The sequence below is a fragment of the Pogonomyrmex barbatus genome, unplaced genomic scaffold (genome assembly GCF_055798465.1).
Source record: "Pogonomyrmex barbatus isolate J1 unplaced genomic scaffold, ASM5579846v1 scaffold19, whole genome shotgun sequence".
Classification (NCBI taxonomy): Eukaryota; Metazoa; Arthropoda; class Insecta; order Hymenoptera; family Formicidae; genus Pogonomyrmex; species Pogonomyrmex barbatus.
Window position 1 is genome coordinate 1305600 of NW_028297115.1, and position 20379 is coordinate 1325978.

Here is a 20379-nt window from a genome sequence, read left to right on the forward strand (position 1 = left end):
TTTTTTTTTTTTTTTTTTTTTGGAAAATAAGCTTCTCGTTCTAGAATTACATTTGAAATAAATGCATTTTAATAAAGGACGGTTAATATTAATTCGCGTGCCTACGTGCCAAAAGCGTCTTGGCATTCGGAATCCCGAAACCGAGGCTCGTCTCGGATCCGCCATTACACTTCGGTACACTTCGGTTTTCTGTCGATTATAAAAGCGGCAGCCCGCGAGATACGCTGTCGAATCAATAAATGAATGTTCTTACCGCAAATAGAAATCCGCTGTTGTTTGCACGGTATACAATGCGTTTGTGTTTGTTTCGCGTCCACAGGACACCATTGTTCTCCATGGATGATCACGGAGAACGCCCGCCTATTGTCGCCATCGGTTCATCCTTCGACGAAAGCACGATCCGTCGCGTTACTTTCATCGACCGAACGCTTTCCGGCCTGTGCTAGGCATTTTACATTAATATTCCACATTAATATTTTATATAAATTTATTATATGTACATTATATAATATATGAAATAATAATAATATGACATATAATATATGAAATAATGACTAATTCATTTTTTTTTTAGAAATAGTTGAAAAAAAACTTTTTATTGTAATTCTATGTCTATCTTATTGATGAACTTATATTATTGTTATTATCATATCCGGTTTGACTTTAATTTTTGCGACATTGTTGCGATAATTGCAAACTGTGATAATCCATAATTTACGATGTAATTCTTATTGTCACCAGATAGGAAGTAATACTGCATATTCAAATTAATTTACAGTCTGTACACATTGTTTTTTAAATCGTTTAATTTTAATAATAGAGACATAACAATAGAGAAATTCGTATTATGAAAAATATGACGTTTCAAGTTCAATAAATAATTTAGTAAATTTTAATAGATTTCCAAAAATAAAAAATATTATGAAAACTATATAAAAATTTTTATGTATAATTTTATTACGTATAATTATTATTATAATTATAAATATATTATTCTCTATAAATAAGCTTGTCCATTCATATAATAATTGTCGTGCATATTTTTACACCGCTTTAAAAAAAAACTATCGAATATACCTACTTTATTTAATTTGTTCGACTAATTTGAAGATTTTTTTTTTTTTTTTTTTTTTTTTTTTTTTTTTTTTTATGAAAAGATAATTTCATATGATTAAATGACATCTAAAAGACCCTATAGTATATTCGAGATAAAGATAATCCCGCCTCCACGAGAGGGATACGCATTCGCTATTAGTTGCATCGGTATATTCTTAGCCGACTAGTGTAACGTTGTATATTCTTAGCGAGTAAGTTGATTTACGATATCATCGGTAGGAGCCAAAAAGCAATCGTTGCATTCGAGTTCGCAACGTACAATCGGCGATTGCGTTTCTATACGTGCAATCGTATCTTCCGGGTAACAAATACCCTAGATGTCGACCTTGACTGTGAGCCGAGGACAAAGTTGAACGAACCACCTTTGCGTTTGAATTTAGCATTTCATTCTTGACAAACTAAACTTCTAACAAAGATTATACGTTCCACTCGCGATAATTTATAATTTATAAGTTATGCAAAATAAAAAATTGCATTATTGTCCAAAAAAAAAAAAAAAAAACAATCGCAAACAATTACAAACGTGTTCTGTATTAAAATACATCTACACTTTATTTGGTCTCAAGTTTTTTCGATTTTGTATAACTAAAAATCTGTATTATAACATCATGTAAAGAAGAATTAACTGGAAGATCTCGGGAATATTTTTTTTATCCATAAAAAAGTTAACGCTTTTATTGAGGGTATACGTTACATTATGTAACATTGGCAAAAAAAAGAAACCGATCCTTTTTTTTATAGTTTTTGAAAGATTGATATCTTAAAATCTTTCTGAAAAAGGTCCTGAAAGATTTTAATAAGATTTCAAGTTCTCGAGTTGTGTAAGTATTATAGAAAAACATGACGCACCTGGTCAGTTCCTCCCTAAAACGACTTTTATCCTATCTTAAGCCCTGCTCAGTCCCATCTGTTTAAGCTACAAAGATTCCCTCAACCATGTAGTCTATTGTCTGTTTCAGTGGAGATGGATTCGCTCTGGTAAACTAACAAATTCGACTGACAAATCGATACTGAAACTATAAACGCGAATTTTATTTTTTTTTTTCAAAATCACTTTTTCAACTGGCGGCGTTTATAGCTAGAACAGTTTTTGATCGATTGGCTTCAAGTTTCAAGAGTAACTTCATAAAATTGATAGTTGCGGTTAAGCGTAGGAATTTTTTTTTTTTTTTCATTTTTAGTTTTTGAGAACAGGATATTTAAAAGTGTCAAAATCTGTAGTGAAATTAAAATTTTTTTTAAAGCGCCATTTCATGAAAAAAATTATTTTAAAAAATCTATAGGTTTAAATGAAACTATAATTATTTATATAGTTTAGAAATTTTCAAGAATTTTTCCGATAATTACAGTTTGAGTTTTCAGCGCCACCAATGAATTAAGTTTTTTTGAACATATCTATAATGGGATTTATAATATTGTGCAACCATGTAACTCATACATATACATATACGATAGAGAATTTTTGAACACATAAATATATATATATTGTGTGTGTGTGTGTGTGTGTGTGTGTGTGTGTGTGTGTGTGTGTGTGTGTGTGTGTTGTATTTATGTATAAAAATTTTTAAAGTGTCTTCTATTCAATCAATCTACCAATTAATATTAATATTTTCTGAAGACTCTAAGTATTTAAAGAAATCTTTAACAAGAACTTTTTTGAGTCTTTATTGTAGCATATCCCTTTAATACTTACTAATCTTTAGGTATTAGTAAAAGAGATGAAATTATGTCTTCCGAGAAGCTATAAAATGAAAATATTATATGTATCTTATATCGAAGTACCGAATTTATAATATTATACGATTTAAAGTTGAATAACAGAAGTTGAATTGTAAAGAACAAAGTGATAAATTGTTAACTCAGCATTGAATGATTTACCTCCACATATATTCATACATACATTCACATATATTCTCTAACAAATCTAATTTTGAACTGAAACAATATGGATAGAATTACAATGGATTGTTTTCAAATGGCAAGATAATATCCAATTTATCATCTAATTACATTTCATCATCTAATTACATTTATGAGATAAAAAAAATTTTAAATATGTATCTTAAAATTTGGCTATATTTTTGTTAAAATACTGCACTTTATATTGATCGAAAACTTTGAGTAAACTCGGTTTTATGATTCTTTCACGGGGACTTTTATTGGACACAGATTGCGTGATCATAAATAAAAATTTTCTCAAAGTTTTAGTCGACATTATTAGTCGTTATTATTTATTCAAAAGTTATAAGCAAGATTTAAAATGAATAAAGAATGATGTCTGTACAAAACAAGAATTTCGACGCATCATTAAATACTTATAAAGATTAAATACTTATGAAGATTAAATACTTATTAAAGATAAGAAGTGAATACACGTGGGCGGGAAAAGAGCAAAGACCTTTGGAACCTAATCTAAAATTGGCTTAAGTTGGGTCAGAAAGTTTGTGAAGTTGAGATGCAGCAGAAGCCCCACCCTTCCTCCGCATTTCACTCTGAATTTAATAAACAATAAGCTGCCATTATTTATTTTTATTATTATTCAGCTCGAAAGCGATCGAAAGCAAGCTTCGTAACAAACGAACGACGAATGATTTTAACGATGTTACGATTAAGTTACGTTAAAAAGTAAGTTTGCTACTTGCACATTATAGTTACATCCAAGTTACATTGCTGAGTCTTCTCATTTAAATATATTTACAATTTTTATAAAACGTATACCACTCGACGTTTTCTATGTTTATAAATATTTCTTTTGAACTTTGCATTCTGCATAAATTTTTAACACGTGGAAAAAGGATTAGGGATCTTAAAATGAAGATTTATGTGAATAAAAATTTTAAGCAACTTTGACGATTGAATTCTTTCGAGTCGATTATCTTAATAGTTTACTCGTTCTAAAAGTGCATAGTCCTGCATCTAGGAGTTTGCAACACGTGCCAGTCGTGTGGCGCCACCCTTGTGCGTCATCTCGTGGCACCACACGAATAAGCTTTGATAACAAAGCAAGCTAATCATGCGCGTGCGTTCAAAACGAGATTACGAAAAATGTTTTTCACAAAACTCACACGAACACAAAAAATAAGCACAGTAAGGAAGGGAGAGTGTGGAGAAAATAAGAGAGAAAAACAAAATTATTCTTGGATAATTCATCAGTTTGGGTGAAATTAATATGGTACTTGTTTTGCAAAAAGGATTATGAATCATGTCCTTAAAACAAAATAGAAAGGCGTAACGATATTGCAAAAAGTAATGTCGATATAGTGCATTTTAATAATAAAACTAAATTTTAATAATAAAAAGGAAATGAAATTATTCATAACATCTTCAGTTGGGCAACGGAATAACCGATAACCTTATTGTCGAGCAACGTTTTATCTTACGACATTAAATATTAACCATTGTCGGTAGATGGCACTACAAACTTATTAATTTCCTTTTATGTAATTCTTCAAAAACATTTAGTTTAGATGTCACAATAAAATACTAGACGTACATAACTGTGACTTATTTTAATGTAATAAATATTTTCTTAAAATTTTAAGAAACGTTTATATTTAAATAATTACACAATTCTAACTTTAAACTTAAATTTTTAGGAAATAAAGACTTGACTTAAAAATCCAAAAAAAAATCCAGAAATAACTGATATGATCATTAAACTTGATAATAATATTTGTTATTATTTAAAAAACACTTTTCAATCCTCCAGGACTAAGATTCGAGTCTTGTTAAAAACCTTCGACATAACAAAATTTATAATAATTTACATGCAAAGAAAATAATAAGTTACTTTTTATATAATCTATATATATGAAACAATGGAATATTTTTAATTATATAACTTTTATATAAAACGTTCCATTTTTTTTTTTTATATATTTTAATACAATTTACATTTGTCGTATCGACAAATCTAAAAGAATTGATTATTTCAATGAATTTTGAATATTTTTTTTATTTCGATCGTGGTTTCGTCGTCATTGCCACGTGTTGATTAGATCAATTTACATGCACATCGTGAGCAGGCTGAACTTGTAATATGTGTTAATAGATGACTCGCGTAGCATGTTACCGCAATTAGAATGCGAACTCTAATGAACGATCAGTCTTCAACATTCTCTGCAGCAAATGATCAAGGCTAATAAACTCTTTTTTTCTGCTCTTGAGCGAAGTACAACTAACGTGTGTGTCGATAATGCAGGAATCATTCTTGCTTGCATCTTATTATTTTCAAGCTGTGACTATTAATTATATTATATTTTTTTATTAAAATTATTTCATCGTTTTTCTCGTGTCAACGGAAAATTATAGAGATACGTGAGAGATTTAGTCAATATTTTAATTTATACAGTTATTACAATTCGGCAACGTTAAAGTGAGACATGAGTTAAATGCGCTAAACTTGAGGAGATTTATTTAGAATCAATCTATAGATATGACTTCTGCAAAATCTCCAATGTAAACACATGATTTTCATACCGCGCTATTTTTCTCGTTATATTTCCACAATTTGTGATTTTCCGCTGTGATAAACCTTTCGTTTTTTTTGCCTACCTACGATCTACATTGTACATTGAAATATCAATGATATGAAGAATATTTAATAACATTTATTTTTCATTTTCGCCGAATCGAATAAAATGATATAAATTTCATACGCATAAAATAACGCATTTAAGCAGAGACTCGCGCTATATACCCGCATATATATATCGTCGGTGACGAAACTAGCTCGGTCTATTAATAGTCAATGGCGTTATCGCCATTTTTGCGACAGACAGAGCGATCAGAAAAAAGAAAAAAATGAACTCGGCCCGATTACCCCGATCAATTCTTCGAACGCGTTTAAACAAACCTCTTCAGTATTGAAGGGTATATTTCTAGGAAACCGACTGCACGATTGTATACAATTTAAAATTGATTTTACCGCGATGTTTATGCAACTATAGACAGATTAAACGACGTTGAAAATTTAATGAAGCGTCGCGATGCATCGGGAACGTAACAAAAAGGGTTCGATAGTCGCGAAGTCCATTCGGATTCTATTGTGATATAAATGCTCGTAAATAATTTCAATCTTTACATTTCTAAAATAAAAATTGTCACGAAAGTCGGGTTTTGTTGCATAGAAACGATATTTCGTTGTGATATATTCTTTGCGATTCGATAGCCGATGTATTTTGCAAATGTCACGCGTATCTTCGTCACTCGTCTTCCGAGATACCGTTACACCTCCTTTTTAGAGATTTATAGTTCTTTGAAAAGGAACCGCCTTCACGGTGACGGCAAATCGGAATTATTGGCAAACGATCAAGGCACTCTCTCACATCGTGACGTTGCTCCTGACGTCATCGATTGCGGCAGGTGCCAATAATTCCCGCAACTATGACGATACCAGACGCTTATCTCACTTTTCTGCCCACGACTGAGAGAAATAAAAAGAAAATTAAAGAAATGGAAAATGAAAAAACTAAAATTTTGTCTTTGTCTTGAAAAAGGGCGACAACCCGAAAAATGATAATAGATAATTAGAAATAATAGATAAAAATGATAACGGATAATCAGAAAATAAAGTAATTATAATGAAAGAATAAAGTTAAATGTAATTTAAATGAAAAATTTGTACTGTTAATTTCTTGGAAATTTTCTTCTCTCTTTATAATTATAAAAAATATATTAATATGAAATGAGCAATGATAAGAGATAATGAAAGTGGGATAAGATAAAGGATTATACAAGACACCTCAGATAATCCATTCTTTCTCTCCTATGTATTTTTTATAATTTTTTCATAAAAGTATCAAAGCGATTATAAATTACGAGCGATTAAAAATGAAGGACTTTGCGAAAAATAAATTTTACACTTGTTAATAAAAATCAATAAAATCACAAAAAATTGTTTTTTAAATGATACCAACTGAATTTTAATCAAGCAAAATCTTTTTTTCTAATTGAAATATGGAAATTGTTACTCGTGATATTTTTGTTAAAAAAAAAAGTCTGTTTTAAATTTAGCAGAAAATTTGCTAGTAAAACTGAAGAATATAAATAACGTATCTGCATACATATTTTAACAGTTGTAACATGCCTAATAATTTGTATTTCTATTTATACTAATCTTTCGTCGTTTGTTCATCTCGACATGTCAGAAGATAAGACCATGATAATAAAATGACTGCTCGTTTTTTTTTTTTTTCGATCACAGTTTAACTGTTACAATGATATTCTTTAGTAGATGATTTATATATATATATACATGTATTTATAGATGCATTTGTATATGTATATCAGCATGACGCATAGGCTTCAACATATATTATTTGAATGAAAATTCTTTGTACAATTCACGGTGTTGCTCACACATCTAAATTAGAGTTCCTCTCCTTCAAAATTTCTTTTATTTTTCAAAATTAATTAACATACTCCTACATATAAATGTCTCGCAAAAATAATCCAAGTTTGTACGATTAAAAACGTTATACTTTATTTTTTTTGTTATACATATGTTGTGTATTATGTATGGAAAATTTGGCTCGATGGAAAATTTACTCGATCAATAATAAGAGACGCGTCATCATGTCAAATGTTGGACCATGCATACAATCGAATGGAACATTTTCATTCTCCCTCCCGACTCGAAAACAAATATTGTACCGTAACAGGTGCGTAAATGCAAGAAACGACCATTTCGACCGGCGCTAATTGCTGACTTCACGGAAATAGAGACGTAAATAGTGTCGGTAGAAATTCCGCGGAGTCACGCGTGTTTGCGGCTAATTTTCCGAACAACGGGCCTCGACACCGTTGTTTCTGGACTCTTGGAATAACGTACAAAGAGACTCGCGAGCGAATTTTCACGGTGTCGTACGCGCCCAAAACAAAAGATGGCGCAAAAAGAAACCGTGAATCAGCGAAATTTCGCAAGACCTTTGCCCGAGGTGTATATCATTTCTATATGTGTGTGTGTGTGTGTGTGTGTGTGTGTGTGTGTGTGTGTGTGTGTGTGTGTGTGTGTGTGTGTGTGTGTGTGTGTGTGTGTGTGTGTGTGTGTGTGTGTGTGTGTGTGTATTTTCCGTATTTCACGAAAGTTATAAACGCTAATTCTTAATGCGACGAACGCTCAATTAAACGCACACACAGAAGAGTAATAATAAATTATGCATGGAGTGATTTCATAAAATTCCATGTAGTCATTGGTATGTTAAAAACTTTAATGATATCTTGGATATTTGTCGACGTTCAATCATTTTTTTTTTTTTCCTACAATTGTCAGGTTTTATACGCAACAGCAAATATAATTGTCTGCTTGTTAATGACGGCTTGAGATAAATTTTTAGATAAAGTCAGTTAACGAATGTGATTTCGAAATTTTCATCAACCAGCGAGATATTAGAGAATAGTGATCTTGATTCCATAAAATAATTGGTTCGTTGAAATAAATTAATCGAAAATCATTTTCTAGACTAATTGGCTTTACAAGAGAAAAATATATTTTATCACTAAATTATAATATACTAATTTTATAAATATCAGTATATGGTTGTAAATACAATTAATATAGTATATCACTTTCATCCCAACGCATATATTTGTTTTTTTTTTTCGAAGGATTTTGCATTGTATAACAATTGCGTAACTAAATAAAATTGGAAAATCTTGAACTAAATGCGGTTAAACACGGTTACTAAGCGATTTCCGTGACCCGTCGTGTATAACATAATGCAAACGAGAAGTCACTGATGCCACGTGCACGTCTCATTGTTGCATCTTGCGTCAAAATTATTTCCGTTGACGTTGCTCATCCATTTTTTCGATAAAAATGCGCGCGTGTTGCATTCGCCATGACGTAATCGGGATTCGCAGAGTATCATGGAACTTCCTTTTGATAGTAATATATATGAGCAGCGACCGTTCTATTCTCGCGAGCGAGTGTCAATAATTAAATGGAAGTGTTAAAAATAAAATTAAAAATGTGAATAAGAACATGTGTGCTTCGTTTCGTCCGGAGGTACATTTTGGGTCATCTTTGATTTTTTGACAGGTTTTTAAAAGGCTGACATTTTACTAGATAAGAGATTTTTTTACAAGGTTCCATTTTCATTAATTAATTTCAAGATCTATATTTCTGACGTTTATAATTTTAATATCTACAGATTGATTTATATGTTGTTGATCTGAACATAATTTTCTCTTTCGATTGATTATGAGATGAATTTTAAATCATAGACCGCAATGTTTTAGCCCAAAATGGACAATTCGACTGTACTTGTTTCTTATTTATTTATTATTGCTTGTCTCGTTTTGACACAATCTTTCTGCCTTTGTTATAACACACTTTTACATCATTTACGTACATTATCATTTTAAAATGTTATTTATTCAGGTTATCTACACATTGTTATCTGTTCACCTTTTTGATTGTACTGCGATATATTAGAACATTGATTATGTTTTTTTCTGCTTTGTATGTTCTATTTATTTATTTTTTTTTTTTTTTTTTTTTTTTTTAATTTTTCATTATATGATACTGATGAGAGCTAAGTAAAGTTCAAAACATACATCTTACAATATGTCATGTGACTATTTTATTTATCATTATATATTTCCATTTTATTTGCTCGAATTTGGTCGCTAAGTCCTTTACTCTACTGTGACAAAAAACAAAGAGTCTACATTTTTATCTATTTTTTTTTTTTTCTTTATTCGAAGTACATTTTATTCAGTAGTACAAAACTTACTTGGGGATACCGCTATCGCGAATGCCGTTATAAAAACGCGAGAGAACGGAGATTCTTTCTGCGTCTCAGAATGAATAAAGTGAACTCCACGGACGGGTGCCGCGCTCTTTTAATCTCCGCGCTCTCGGAAATCGCTCTCAATAATTTGTTACACGTTAGAAGAGCACGCATTACCGCGTCTGTATCTCTGCCGCAATCGATAATTCACGCTGCGTCAGGGTCAGTGTGTTAAACCGCATATCCTGTGTTGTATATGCCAGTACGCTCCTCCTTGGGAATATCTTCATAATTAATCACGCGCTCGCTCTCTCTCTCTCTCTCTCTCTCTCTTTCTCTCTCTCTCTCTCTCTGTATGTACAGCTTGAGGAAAGAATGCGGCGACTCCTAAACGCGTCGAAAATAATTCATTTACGTGCGCACAAATGCGCATCTCATTTTGGAAAAGCCGGAAATTACAAAGAAAAAAAAAAAGAAGAAGAAGAAGAAGAAAAAAAAGGGAGGAGGAAAAATAAAATAGAGAATACGATAAGGAAGAATATAAGATAAATTGAAAGAACGTTAAATAAAGAAATTAATTTGCATCACGCCGAGAGAAGTCTCCGAAAGAAAGAGAGAGAGAGAGAGAGAGAGATATTTGCATTGCCGCGGTGTCTCGTTTCTGCGCGACGAAACTTGATCGACAGGCGGCCAGTCTGGCAATTGAGTTATGATCAATTTGCGCAGCTGATCGGCGGTATAAATAGATCGCGCAACGTTTGTATACGGTTATTCTCGTTACTTACCGATACGCTCTTCGACCGGACGACGTCGGGGACGGACGGACGAAGATCTGACGCAAGAGCGCGATGACGAGCGGCTCCGTTTTTCTCTCCTCACTGTCCTCGTGTGTTTCGACATTATCGCCTTATGAGCACATAGAGATAAACGGCAATGATACCTATTATTCACTTGAAGAGCTACGAGCGTAGCTTTTTCATTCGGGAAATATATTGGCATCGGAGTAATCCGAGCTGCTCCGAGAAATCCGTGTTGAGAACGACGTCGTCAATTCGTCGGTAATTCCTGGACGTTCTCGGTAAATGGTCGTTGAACCAAACCGATCGAATCGAAAAATTTTTTAGGACACTCATTCGCGAGTTCGTTCACATTATACTAATCTAGATTCGGGATAATGTCGTCATCGAGCGGCGGGTGCGGATCACTCAGATCGAGCTGGCCGACTTCCAGATTCTCTTTGAAGAGAGACAGAGAATGAGAGAAAAAGGACTGGCTTCGGTCATTCCAGACAATCGGCCTTTGCTTACTTTTTTTCTCAATCGCTTGAGAAAAACTGTTTGGGTTTATTTTTCTTGAATTTTCTTTTATTTAGTACATCTTACATCTTTGAAAAATAAGAGATACGAAATTATTTAAATATAGATTAAGAAATTCAATGAACAATTTTGAATTTTGCATTTGCCGTCTTTAAATTAGAAATTAGCGAAGATAGCAAAGAGGCGAACGATAATTTTTTTTCTCATAAACGACAAACGAGAAAGTTTTCGGCAAAAGTCTAAATCGACTATTATTGATGAAAGCGAGACTGTTATCGATTATTGAAGCGGTAACAGGCCTCGTGCCCTGACTTTATCAGTTTACAGAAGAATCTTATCGCTTATTAATTCGTATTTTGATCAACTCCAAAAATATATATTCCCTCGTCTTGTTTTTCGTGTTAATTCACACAATTCGCGAAATTCGGCGAACTCATCGGCGATACTGAAATTAATGAAATTTCGAATTTTTTTTTTTTTCTTTCCCCCCCCCCCCTTTTGTGATTTATGACGCGTTGGTATTCCGATAAATTTGAATGCTCAAGCAAGGAATCGCCATGTGCTTCTCCCCGTCCCTCCTCGTTATCATATCTGTTCCCCCGAAGACGCGGGCACGGGCACCGATATTGCTCACGTGTGCCGCTTGTTTGTGTGTTGTAACGACGTTATCTCCTTATAGCGGCTAAATATAGCGAATATTCTAACCTGCTTCGTTCAAACGTATGCGATATCGACGCGCGCTCGTTTCGCTCGCTTTACTCGAGGAATGTAAGAATCGAGCATCCATTTTCTTACACCGCGGTCTTCACTTTCTCCATTTACGGCTTCTTTCTTCTAAAATTGAATTTTGTTTTCTTTCTTTTTTTTTTTTTTTTTTTTTCGATACATTAGCGTAAGCCGATTACGCGATTAATAAACATCTGAAAGATAACAAGATCGAGTCTTCGGAAGCGGGATCTCAAGTGCTAAATATATGAAAATAAATTCAGATAATCATATTCACCAACTATTAGAAATTCAAATAATTATATCGCCAACAACGTGCCACTATTTTTAGAAGACTTACAACGCAGCGGCTCTACAATAATTCGATAATCAAATATTCTTTATACTGATTAGATATCCCTCTTTATTATCCGCCCCCTCCCTTCCTCCCCTCCCTCCCCCCCCACAGAAAATATATGATTTTTTTTCTTCGCGAAATATTATCGGGAATATTATCGGGAATATTATGAAATAAAAAATGCGAATTTATTCACGCTACTTACCGTAAATAGAGATACATTCTGATTCATTCTTCTTTTTTATCAAACTGAAATGACTAAGAATTTGTTTATATCGAGCTCGGTCGGAAAATCATAATTATAGCTTTGAATGCGAGTTATTATTAATACGTATCCTTATGACGACGAAGGATACACGCTACGATTAGAGACTATTGCGACATTAGAGCGATATTATCGACGTATGTCATTATCATAATCCAAGCATCCCGTTTAATGGACGTAAGGGTTAATCGAACGTGATAGAAATATTTATAGCCACCTGAACGATCTTTGTATGGGGCGTCGCATCGTCGGCGTCGTTCGCGGATAAATTACGGATGAAACTTCCACTTTTTCCGGTCTAATAACATCACAAGGCGACTTTATAAATTTACCTCGCGGCTCCTCTATCGTGGAATTAATAAATAAAAAAAAAAAAAAAAAAAAACTCGACTCACAGTCATTTCCGATGAATTATTAGGTTTGCGACGTTACGAGGAAACGCTGATCGAGTTAATCGTCTCTCTATTATTCTTACTTTAATCTTCGCGAAGCGATCTTTGCGCGGGAAGAACGCTCGTCGTCTCTCCTCTTTCTTTCTTTATCCTTTATTAATTCTCTATGCTCTTTTGCCAAGGACAAAAGTAAACATTAGTTGTCGCGTATATATTATTAGAGATTTAACTTGACAATAGTGTCGTAGCGCACACTTGACATACTTGTGCGTTAAAATATGTTACCTTCGTGTACTTCGCCGCGGGTCGCGTCGTGATCCGCATTCGGTGTCCCACATTTAAATTGTATTCGATAGAGAAAGAACCCCTTCGAAGATGTTATCAGGCGCCAACAATCACGTAAACGTTGCTAAATGTGGAACGCGAATTAATTCGCTTTTGTAGAAGGTGATTTCAAGGCGGTTTTGCAGACCTGCGATTTCCAATTCTCATCTCGAGATCTCGATTCCGGCCTTTCGCTCGCCGGAAATCGATCTAATAAAAAAAAAAAAAAAAAAAACGATATCTCTTCTATCTACAACGGTGCGGTACCGTTTCTCAGGGCTGTTCGCCTTATTTCGCGTTATCAATAATCGAATCGGCAGCTTAAATTCGTGGGACCGACGAAAGTCGAGGCTTAACGGTTCCGGCGCAATCAACACGATTATTCACTTTCCCGGCCAGCACCCGCTCTCTTCCGGTCGTTCCTCTTCTCTGCCCCCCCCCTCCCCTTTCCCTGCCCATGTACAGGATCGGCTATACACGGTGTCAGGAAACTATCTCGAACTTTAAAACTACCTGTGATTTTAGTTGAGGGAAATTCAAATTCATATTGACAAAGGCGCTCTTAATTCAAAAATTCTTATTTTATTTTTTTTTTTTTTTAAGATATATATATATATATATATATATATATATATATATATATATTGAAAATTTCAAGAAATCGATTTCAAGGAATCGATTTTTAGCATTTTTAACATTTTTTTCAAAATTTGAAGTCTCTTAAAAGAATAGCAGACTAGAGATAAAAAATTTTATTGTAATATGTAAAAAAGATTGTTTCCTTTTTTCTTTTACATTTCTCTTGAAATTACGTTTTTCAAGTCAAAATGAATATTTCTAAGAAGATTATTCATGATGTAATGTAAGATCTTTTCGATATGTTGATTCATTAACTTAAAATAAATTTTTGAACTTTGTTGATTTTTAAGTTCATAAAAAATTTTTTTCAGATTAAGCCTCCTTCCACGATTTTCAACCAAAAAGAAAAATCCTACACTACATCTCAGCTCTATTATTTAAAAAAAATTATTTTATTTTTTAACTTGATACTACCCTTTTTTTCGAAAACCTTCCACCGACCAGGAGGGAACTTTGCTTCGGAAAGGCATCAGCATAGATCAGCCTACATTTTTTCCAAGAGAAAAAATTAATTTCCAAGATATGTCGAATGGAAATGATTGCATGGGATTATAATTATTATGAAGACAGAAATATCTGTGGGAAGACAAAGGGTTGATCCGGCGCTGCTCTCCCACCCCCCACCGCGCCCACCCGGAGCGCCCGACGCGAGTGACGGCTCGATCGACGGCGCGCTCGGCCTTAGTCGCGTGCCGCTGGTTCATCGCGAGTCATCTTTGCGCGTCTTTGCGCGTCTCTGGAAGTCGGCGCGGGCCGACTCTCTCGAGACGGTGGTCCCGTTTGCGAATCACGCCGGTCCGACACGGCGCGTGATTCGCATCGCGTCGTTAGCATTATTAGAAAAACCGATGCGAAACGGACGTGCCTCTTGCGAGACGACGAGAAGAAATCTGCGAGTCCGAATTCATCGCCGAACGTTCGTTGTGGTTCGCCGATCGTTTCCGTCGATCGACAGATCGAGCGTTTCCCTTTGAAGAAACGTGAATGATTATCGTTGTTGATCTTCGGACAGACAATTTAGGAAATTTTGATGGATTGTTAATTTTTGTGAAAGCAGTGGAGTGTCAGAAAGAATAGCGTGGACGAATTTATATATTTACGTCGATTACATATGTACGTAAAAACTTGCGTGATAGAATACATAAATAAATTATATAAGAGAAGAACTGTAGAAAGAGAAGATAGAAACTAGAAAAACATATAGAAAAACTGTGTTGTTTCTATATTAAAATATCAAAACGAACACGAAAGAAGACTCATTAATAATAAAAAATAAATTCTAGCTGTGATCGAAAGCATTAAGAGTATTGTAATAAGCACATCTATTTCATTATATAAGAAAACTAATAAAATTTCAAAATAATAAAATAATATAAAATAATATAATAATTATAAGAAATAATAAGAATAGAATAATAATAGAATAATAACAGAGAGAATTTAATAGAAAAAGTTTAATGACGAGAACAATTGTATAATCGAAAAGCAATAGAAGAAAAAATTTTCTGTGATATAACGTGATTGACTGCGGAAATCTAGTCAAGATCTAATCTCTGTCTTGAGCGAATTGACAAGAGGCTGACTTTCATCTCGATACTCCGGAAGATGAGACGAAGTAAAACCGACGCATAGACATTTCGGTGATCGATCAATCTCTGGATCATGGCTCCGTCGAACAACCTTGACTGGTCGGAACCGTGTCAACAATGGCGATATCCAAAATTCTGTCCGACGGCGACCGGACAGAAAAACGAGCGTCCTAAAAGCTGTGCTGTGGAACTGAGTGGCAAAGAGGCCAACAGCGCCTATAAAAAATTCTGCAAATTCTTACGCCGACTAGGCAACAAGAAACGTAAGTCTATAGTGCGATCGATGTAACTCGTGCATATCGCGCGCGCGCGCGCGCGCGCGTGTGTGTGTGTGTGTGTGTGTGTGTGTGTGTGTGTGTGTGTGTGTGTGTGTGTGTGTGTGTATTGGTATCCTATAATTTTATAGCTGTATATTTCAAATATAAAATCACATTTCAAAACATATCGCAATATTATTAACCTTTGCTAAGCTGAGGATTTTGAACTTTATTAATATTGATCCTTTGTCCTGTTATCATTATGTGTCCTGTTATAATTTATTGTACCGAAAAAAGTGCCGGATCTGGAGAATAGGGATTTCATATTCTCGAAAAAGTCTATTTTTTTCTAAAAAAATGTGAAAATTTATTTAGAATTTTTTTTTCTACCTGATCATAGGATTATATTTTCAACTGATCTTTGTTTCTCTTGTGTCTTCTTGATGTTGACAATTTTTTTATTTTTTTTTTTTTTTTTTTTTTTTTTATTGATATATTTTTATAAGCGAAGGCTTTCGATCGTTTTCTCAATGACGGTTCTCTGAGATTTTTTTGTACACTCTACGTCATCAAAGGATGCCGCCTTTATCTTACTATTCCAAAAAAAAGGATAAGAAAAAAATAGATCTATCGCTCCCTGGCGGGTCTTAGGACGTCATCCGATTTCCATGGCGATTTCTCGCCGATCTGATTCTCGTTCAAGCGATGGGCCGATCTTCATGGTGACGTATTTAATAATGTCGTCAAGTGTACGTGTCTCTCTTTGTGCATCGAGAGCGCGTGATCCTCTGACATTTACATCGCCTCTTGGCGGTGTTGTGTTTACTCTTGGTCGCACCTACCGTGTGTGATGTGGTTTTTCTGCCTATTCGAGAGTGAGAACGACAGATCGAGAAAGCAGGCGGAAAAGAGAGACGAGAGGACGAAGAAAAAAAATTGATGGGTATCTGCTACCCTCGATACTGTTTCTCGCGAGCACACGCCGAGGGAGGTTCTTTCCGTTACGGTAATATAAAAATTAAATGTTAATTGTAGCCCTGAGCGATAATAAACGTAATACGTTCCACGTAAAAACGATTATTGTATTAGAGACCTGTCAGTGAGTCGCTGACATTTTTTTCCAATTTAATACTCTCTTTTTTTTTTTTTTTGTTTTCCCCTTAATAGAAGAATTATCTTTTGTAATCGAGCACAATTGCGTGCTGATAACAGAGACATTATGAAATCTCACAGAAGGATCTCACAGAAATTGATACATATTCAGCGGGGTCTGATCGCACGAGCGATCATCCCCCGAGCCCACCCCCTCGCTTTTCTCCGGCTTGATTAATCTCCTTTTTATTATCCGTACGGTCTATTTCGTTAAATCGAGCATACGATTGCCTCTCGTCGACAAAGAACAAACTCCTCCGGGGGACGCGCCCTTAAGTCGGCGCAAAATGCCACGATGGTGAGAACCGATGTGCGGATATTCTCTGAAGCTTTCTTGCTTCACAGGTAGGGGCTGCACCCCGCACCGGGAAAGGTCGAAGCCTCCTCCGATGCGCGCGTAACGCGATAAAAGGAATCCGCAGCATGCGCGATGCAGCTGCCGCACCCGCTTCATTGCGCTTTTTGTCGCAAGCTGGATTTAGCTAGCTAGCTGACTAGTCGGCTGGATTTTCTAGCCTCGACTGTCGCTTGACCCATTTCCTCCGCAAACGATGTTTACTCGACATTATTTTTTTTTTTTTTTTTTTTTTTTTTTTTTTTTTTTTAATTTTCCCAAGAGTCTCGGAAATTATTCCGAGATCCTCTTCCTGAAATCCAACAAAAATCTGCCTAAAAAAAACAACACTGCCAATTATTAAAATAATTCCCTATCGCCGTATCCTGAGGTCTATACTTAAAGAAATTGTTTGTGAAAACGGAAATTTGTTGTGACTCAACAATCTTAGGTAACGATGCTTCAACGTAGTCGAAATGGCATTTAAAAACAATAAATGTTTATTATATATATATATATATTTGATATAATTTGGTTTTTTAAACATATTCTTTGGGGTGTCTTGTACACGTCATGATTTAATTTTGCCGGTGACATGCTCTCGGTATCTTGCCAATGCACCGCATTTCGATATTTCTTAGGAACGCGACAACATTTCTTTCAAGCGTGCTCTACCGTTCGGTTCTCGTGGCGACAAATCTTGTGCGAAATTTTACATACCTGTTGCCAGTGGAATTACAATAATTGTGTCTCGCATCGTGTAACGCTTATTCCGTGAATCAAATCCGCGATGAATTAAAAGCATTGAGTTTATATAATAGAGCGATCTCTTTTTCATCTGTTATTATATTTTCAGTTAAGTGCACGAGATCACAGATAAAATTTCTACTCTACTTATAAAGGCTTTTACATCGGATTACTAAAAATCTGATGGTATAAAACGGCATAATCTCGCCAAGAAACAGAACAAATGATTCCGCGATCTTCTATTTATGGTCGACAGTGATGACTGAAAATGTCACGGACATGTCAGTCAGAAGGGAAGACGTCGTCCACGTGGAGACAGATTGTACGGTGCATTCGCAAATCGGAACCCTCTCACTCACCCTCCAACTCGAAAACAGGTGATCCTCCATTTTGACTCGAGAAGATTCTCGATCAGGAATTTCCTAACCCACTTTGTCAATAAAATGTAATTTTCGTAAAAATGAAGTTTAATTAACCTTTTTACTGTCAAAAGTTGATGAAGTTACTCTACACGCAATAATCATGTTCAAATTTTGATTAAATTATTTTTTAATTATTATTATTATATCCTTTATGCTTATTATATGTCTTGATAGAAATTTTCGATAATTATTAGAGATTTTTATTATATTTAATTGGTTATTTTTTTTTTTTTTTTTTTTTTACTTAAACGGCGAGAATATAAAATATAAATAAATATAAATATAAAAATCTATTAAATATGAAATAAAATAGAAATTAAACGCAATATTTATATATTAAAATATTTATCATAAAACGTGATAGTTTTATGATAAAACATTTTGCTATAGTTTTTTTTTTTTTTATTGGTTACATTCCCCTGCTGCATTCCATGTAAATGGATAAGTTATTTTAACAGATATCTCGTCTATGAATCAACAACTTCTTATGACATACTGGATGTGTTATAAAAATAGCCGGCGTATACATGCATCCGGTGCGTCCGTTTTTAACAGGCAGACGAAAGATGTGACGAAAGGTGTGACGCAGTTGAGGGACGGAGACAGAGACTTTTAACACAGCTAGGAATGCGACATAAGCTTTAGCGACGGATAAAATTCTCTCATGAAACGCGCATCGCGCGGATCTATTCCGAGCGAGTTTACATCGCAACGGTGGCTAAAATCGATTATCGTCCGCAACACACAGTTTACACCGTTCGTTCATCAGGGCTTCATCAAGGCTATTCTGCGCGCTGGAATTGTTGATTCTGACAATTGCCGATAGAAAGCGCTTTTCAATGTGTTCGATTGTACACATTTCGCTACTTATTTATCTTTGAGCAGTAGAGTGAATTATTATCGAAAGCCCGTTTAAAGCCTGAGTATTTTCATCCGAGAAAATCGTCGGGAGGAGCCGGTTGAGCATCGTCTCTCTTTCTAAATTAGAGAGCCAAATCAAGATCGTGAAATTGCGAGTACGGTGATATTGTAAATTTCCTGATGTTTTTCCTCAATAACCAGCGCACGACGTGCGGAGCGATTTTATTCCGCTGGTCACGTGGCTCGAAACTATTAGTGGTGTAGCAAAAACAAATCAAGGATTAGGTTATTCCTGGTCGCCCGTGTCCGAGAAACCGCGCACGTGAAAATAGCGACGATTGTGGACGATCCGTGGTGTTGTAATTTATGTAACATTTCTCAGACGCGCGATTTCTTTTTGCGCGTAACTTTTTTCTTTTCTTTTCTTTTTTTTTCTTTTCTTTTTTTTTTTTTCTACATTTCCACGAAGTGTGATGCAATACGGCAATTTAGCAGAAAGAAGATTTAGGAGAGAGAAAGGAAAATTTCTTAGAACGATAATAATAATGATAATGATGAAGATAAATTTTGATTCTCAATTAAACGTCTCGTGCATTAATCGATCACGTTTTTTCGATAATTGCGAAACACGTTGCATTTCGTCATTTTACAGATGATCGTTTGTCGTTGATACGGAAAACAATTTTTTTTGCTCATATTTATGTTTTTCGTGAGACAGGTGACGAAACTTTTCTCGCGATTCGAGAGGGAGGAAGGGGGGAGGGAGAGGGGGGGGGCTTCAGGCGTTTTCTGCTTTTAGGGAAAGTTCGGTTTCCCACTTTCGTTTCTATTTCTTCTCCCTGCACTGTCGTTTTCTCCGATTTGTTTCTATGGGTGGTGCAATGTACCCTGCAGGCAAGGATGGCAGCAAGGTAACGACCGTAGTCGCGACTCCCGGTGCCGGTCCGGATCGTCCTCAGGAGGTCGCATACACCGATACCAAGGTGATCGGTAATGGCAGCTTCGGCGTGGTATATCAGGCAAAGCTCTGCGACTCGGGAGAGATGGTCGCCATCAAGAAGGTTCTCCAAGATAAGCGATTTAAAGTAAGCGATTTTTCCCTTATCTCCTGTCATATATAAATAATAAAACGGAAAAAAATGAATTGAATAATAAATATATTGGGAA

The 20379-nt window shown here is 34.8% G+C and overlaps 2 protein-coding genes across 6 annotated transcripts in view; one reads left to right on the plus strand and one right to left on the minus strand.

Moving 5' to 3' along the window:
* The window catches only part of Con (leucine rich repeat protein connectin), a 154529-nt gene extending 143769 nt beyond the window's left edge, over positions 1-10760 (minus strand). Inside the window, exon 1 of the mRNA XM_089075525.1 lies at positions 254-10760. Coding sequence (XP_088931651.1) covers positions 254-327 — 74 coding nt within the window. The 5' untranslated portion in view covers positions 328-10760. The remainder of the gene's footprint in view (positions 1-253) is intronic.
* Positions 1-20379, plus strand: part of LOC105429295 (glycogen synthase kinase-3 beta) — a 48112-nt gene that overhangs the window by 12546 nt on the left and 15187 nt on the right. For 3 of the 5 annotated variants that reach the window (XM_011642165.3, XM_089075547.1, XM_089075546.1), the window contains exons 1-2: positions 14519-15702; positions 20107-20297. In XM_011642165.3, the coding sequence (XP_011640467.2) occupies positions 15513-15702; positions 20107-20297 (381 nt within the window). In that variant the 5' untranslated portion in view covers positions 14519-15512. Of the gene's footprint in view, positions 1-14518; positions 15703-20085; positions 20298-20379 lie in introns of those variants that run through there. The other 2 variants (XM_089075549.1, XM_089075550.1) reach the window with 2 other exon arrangements.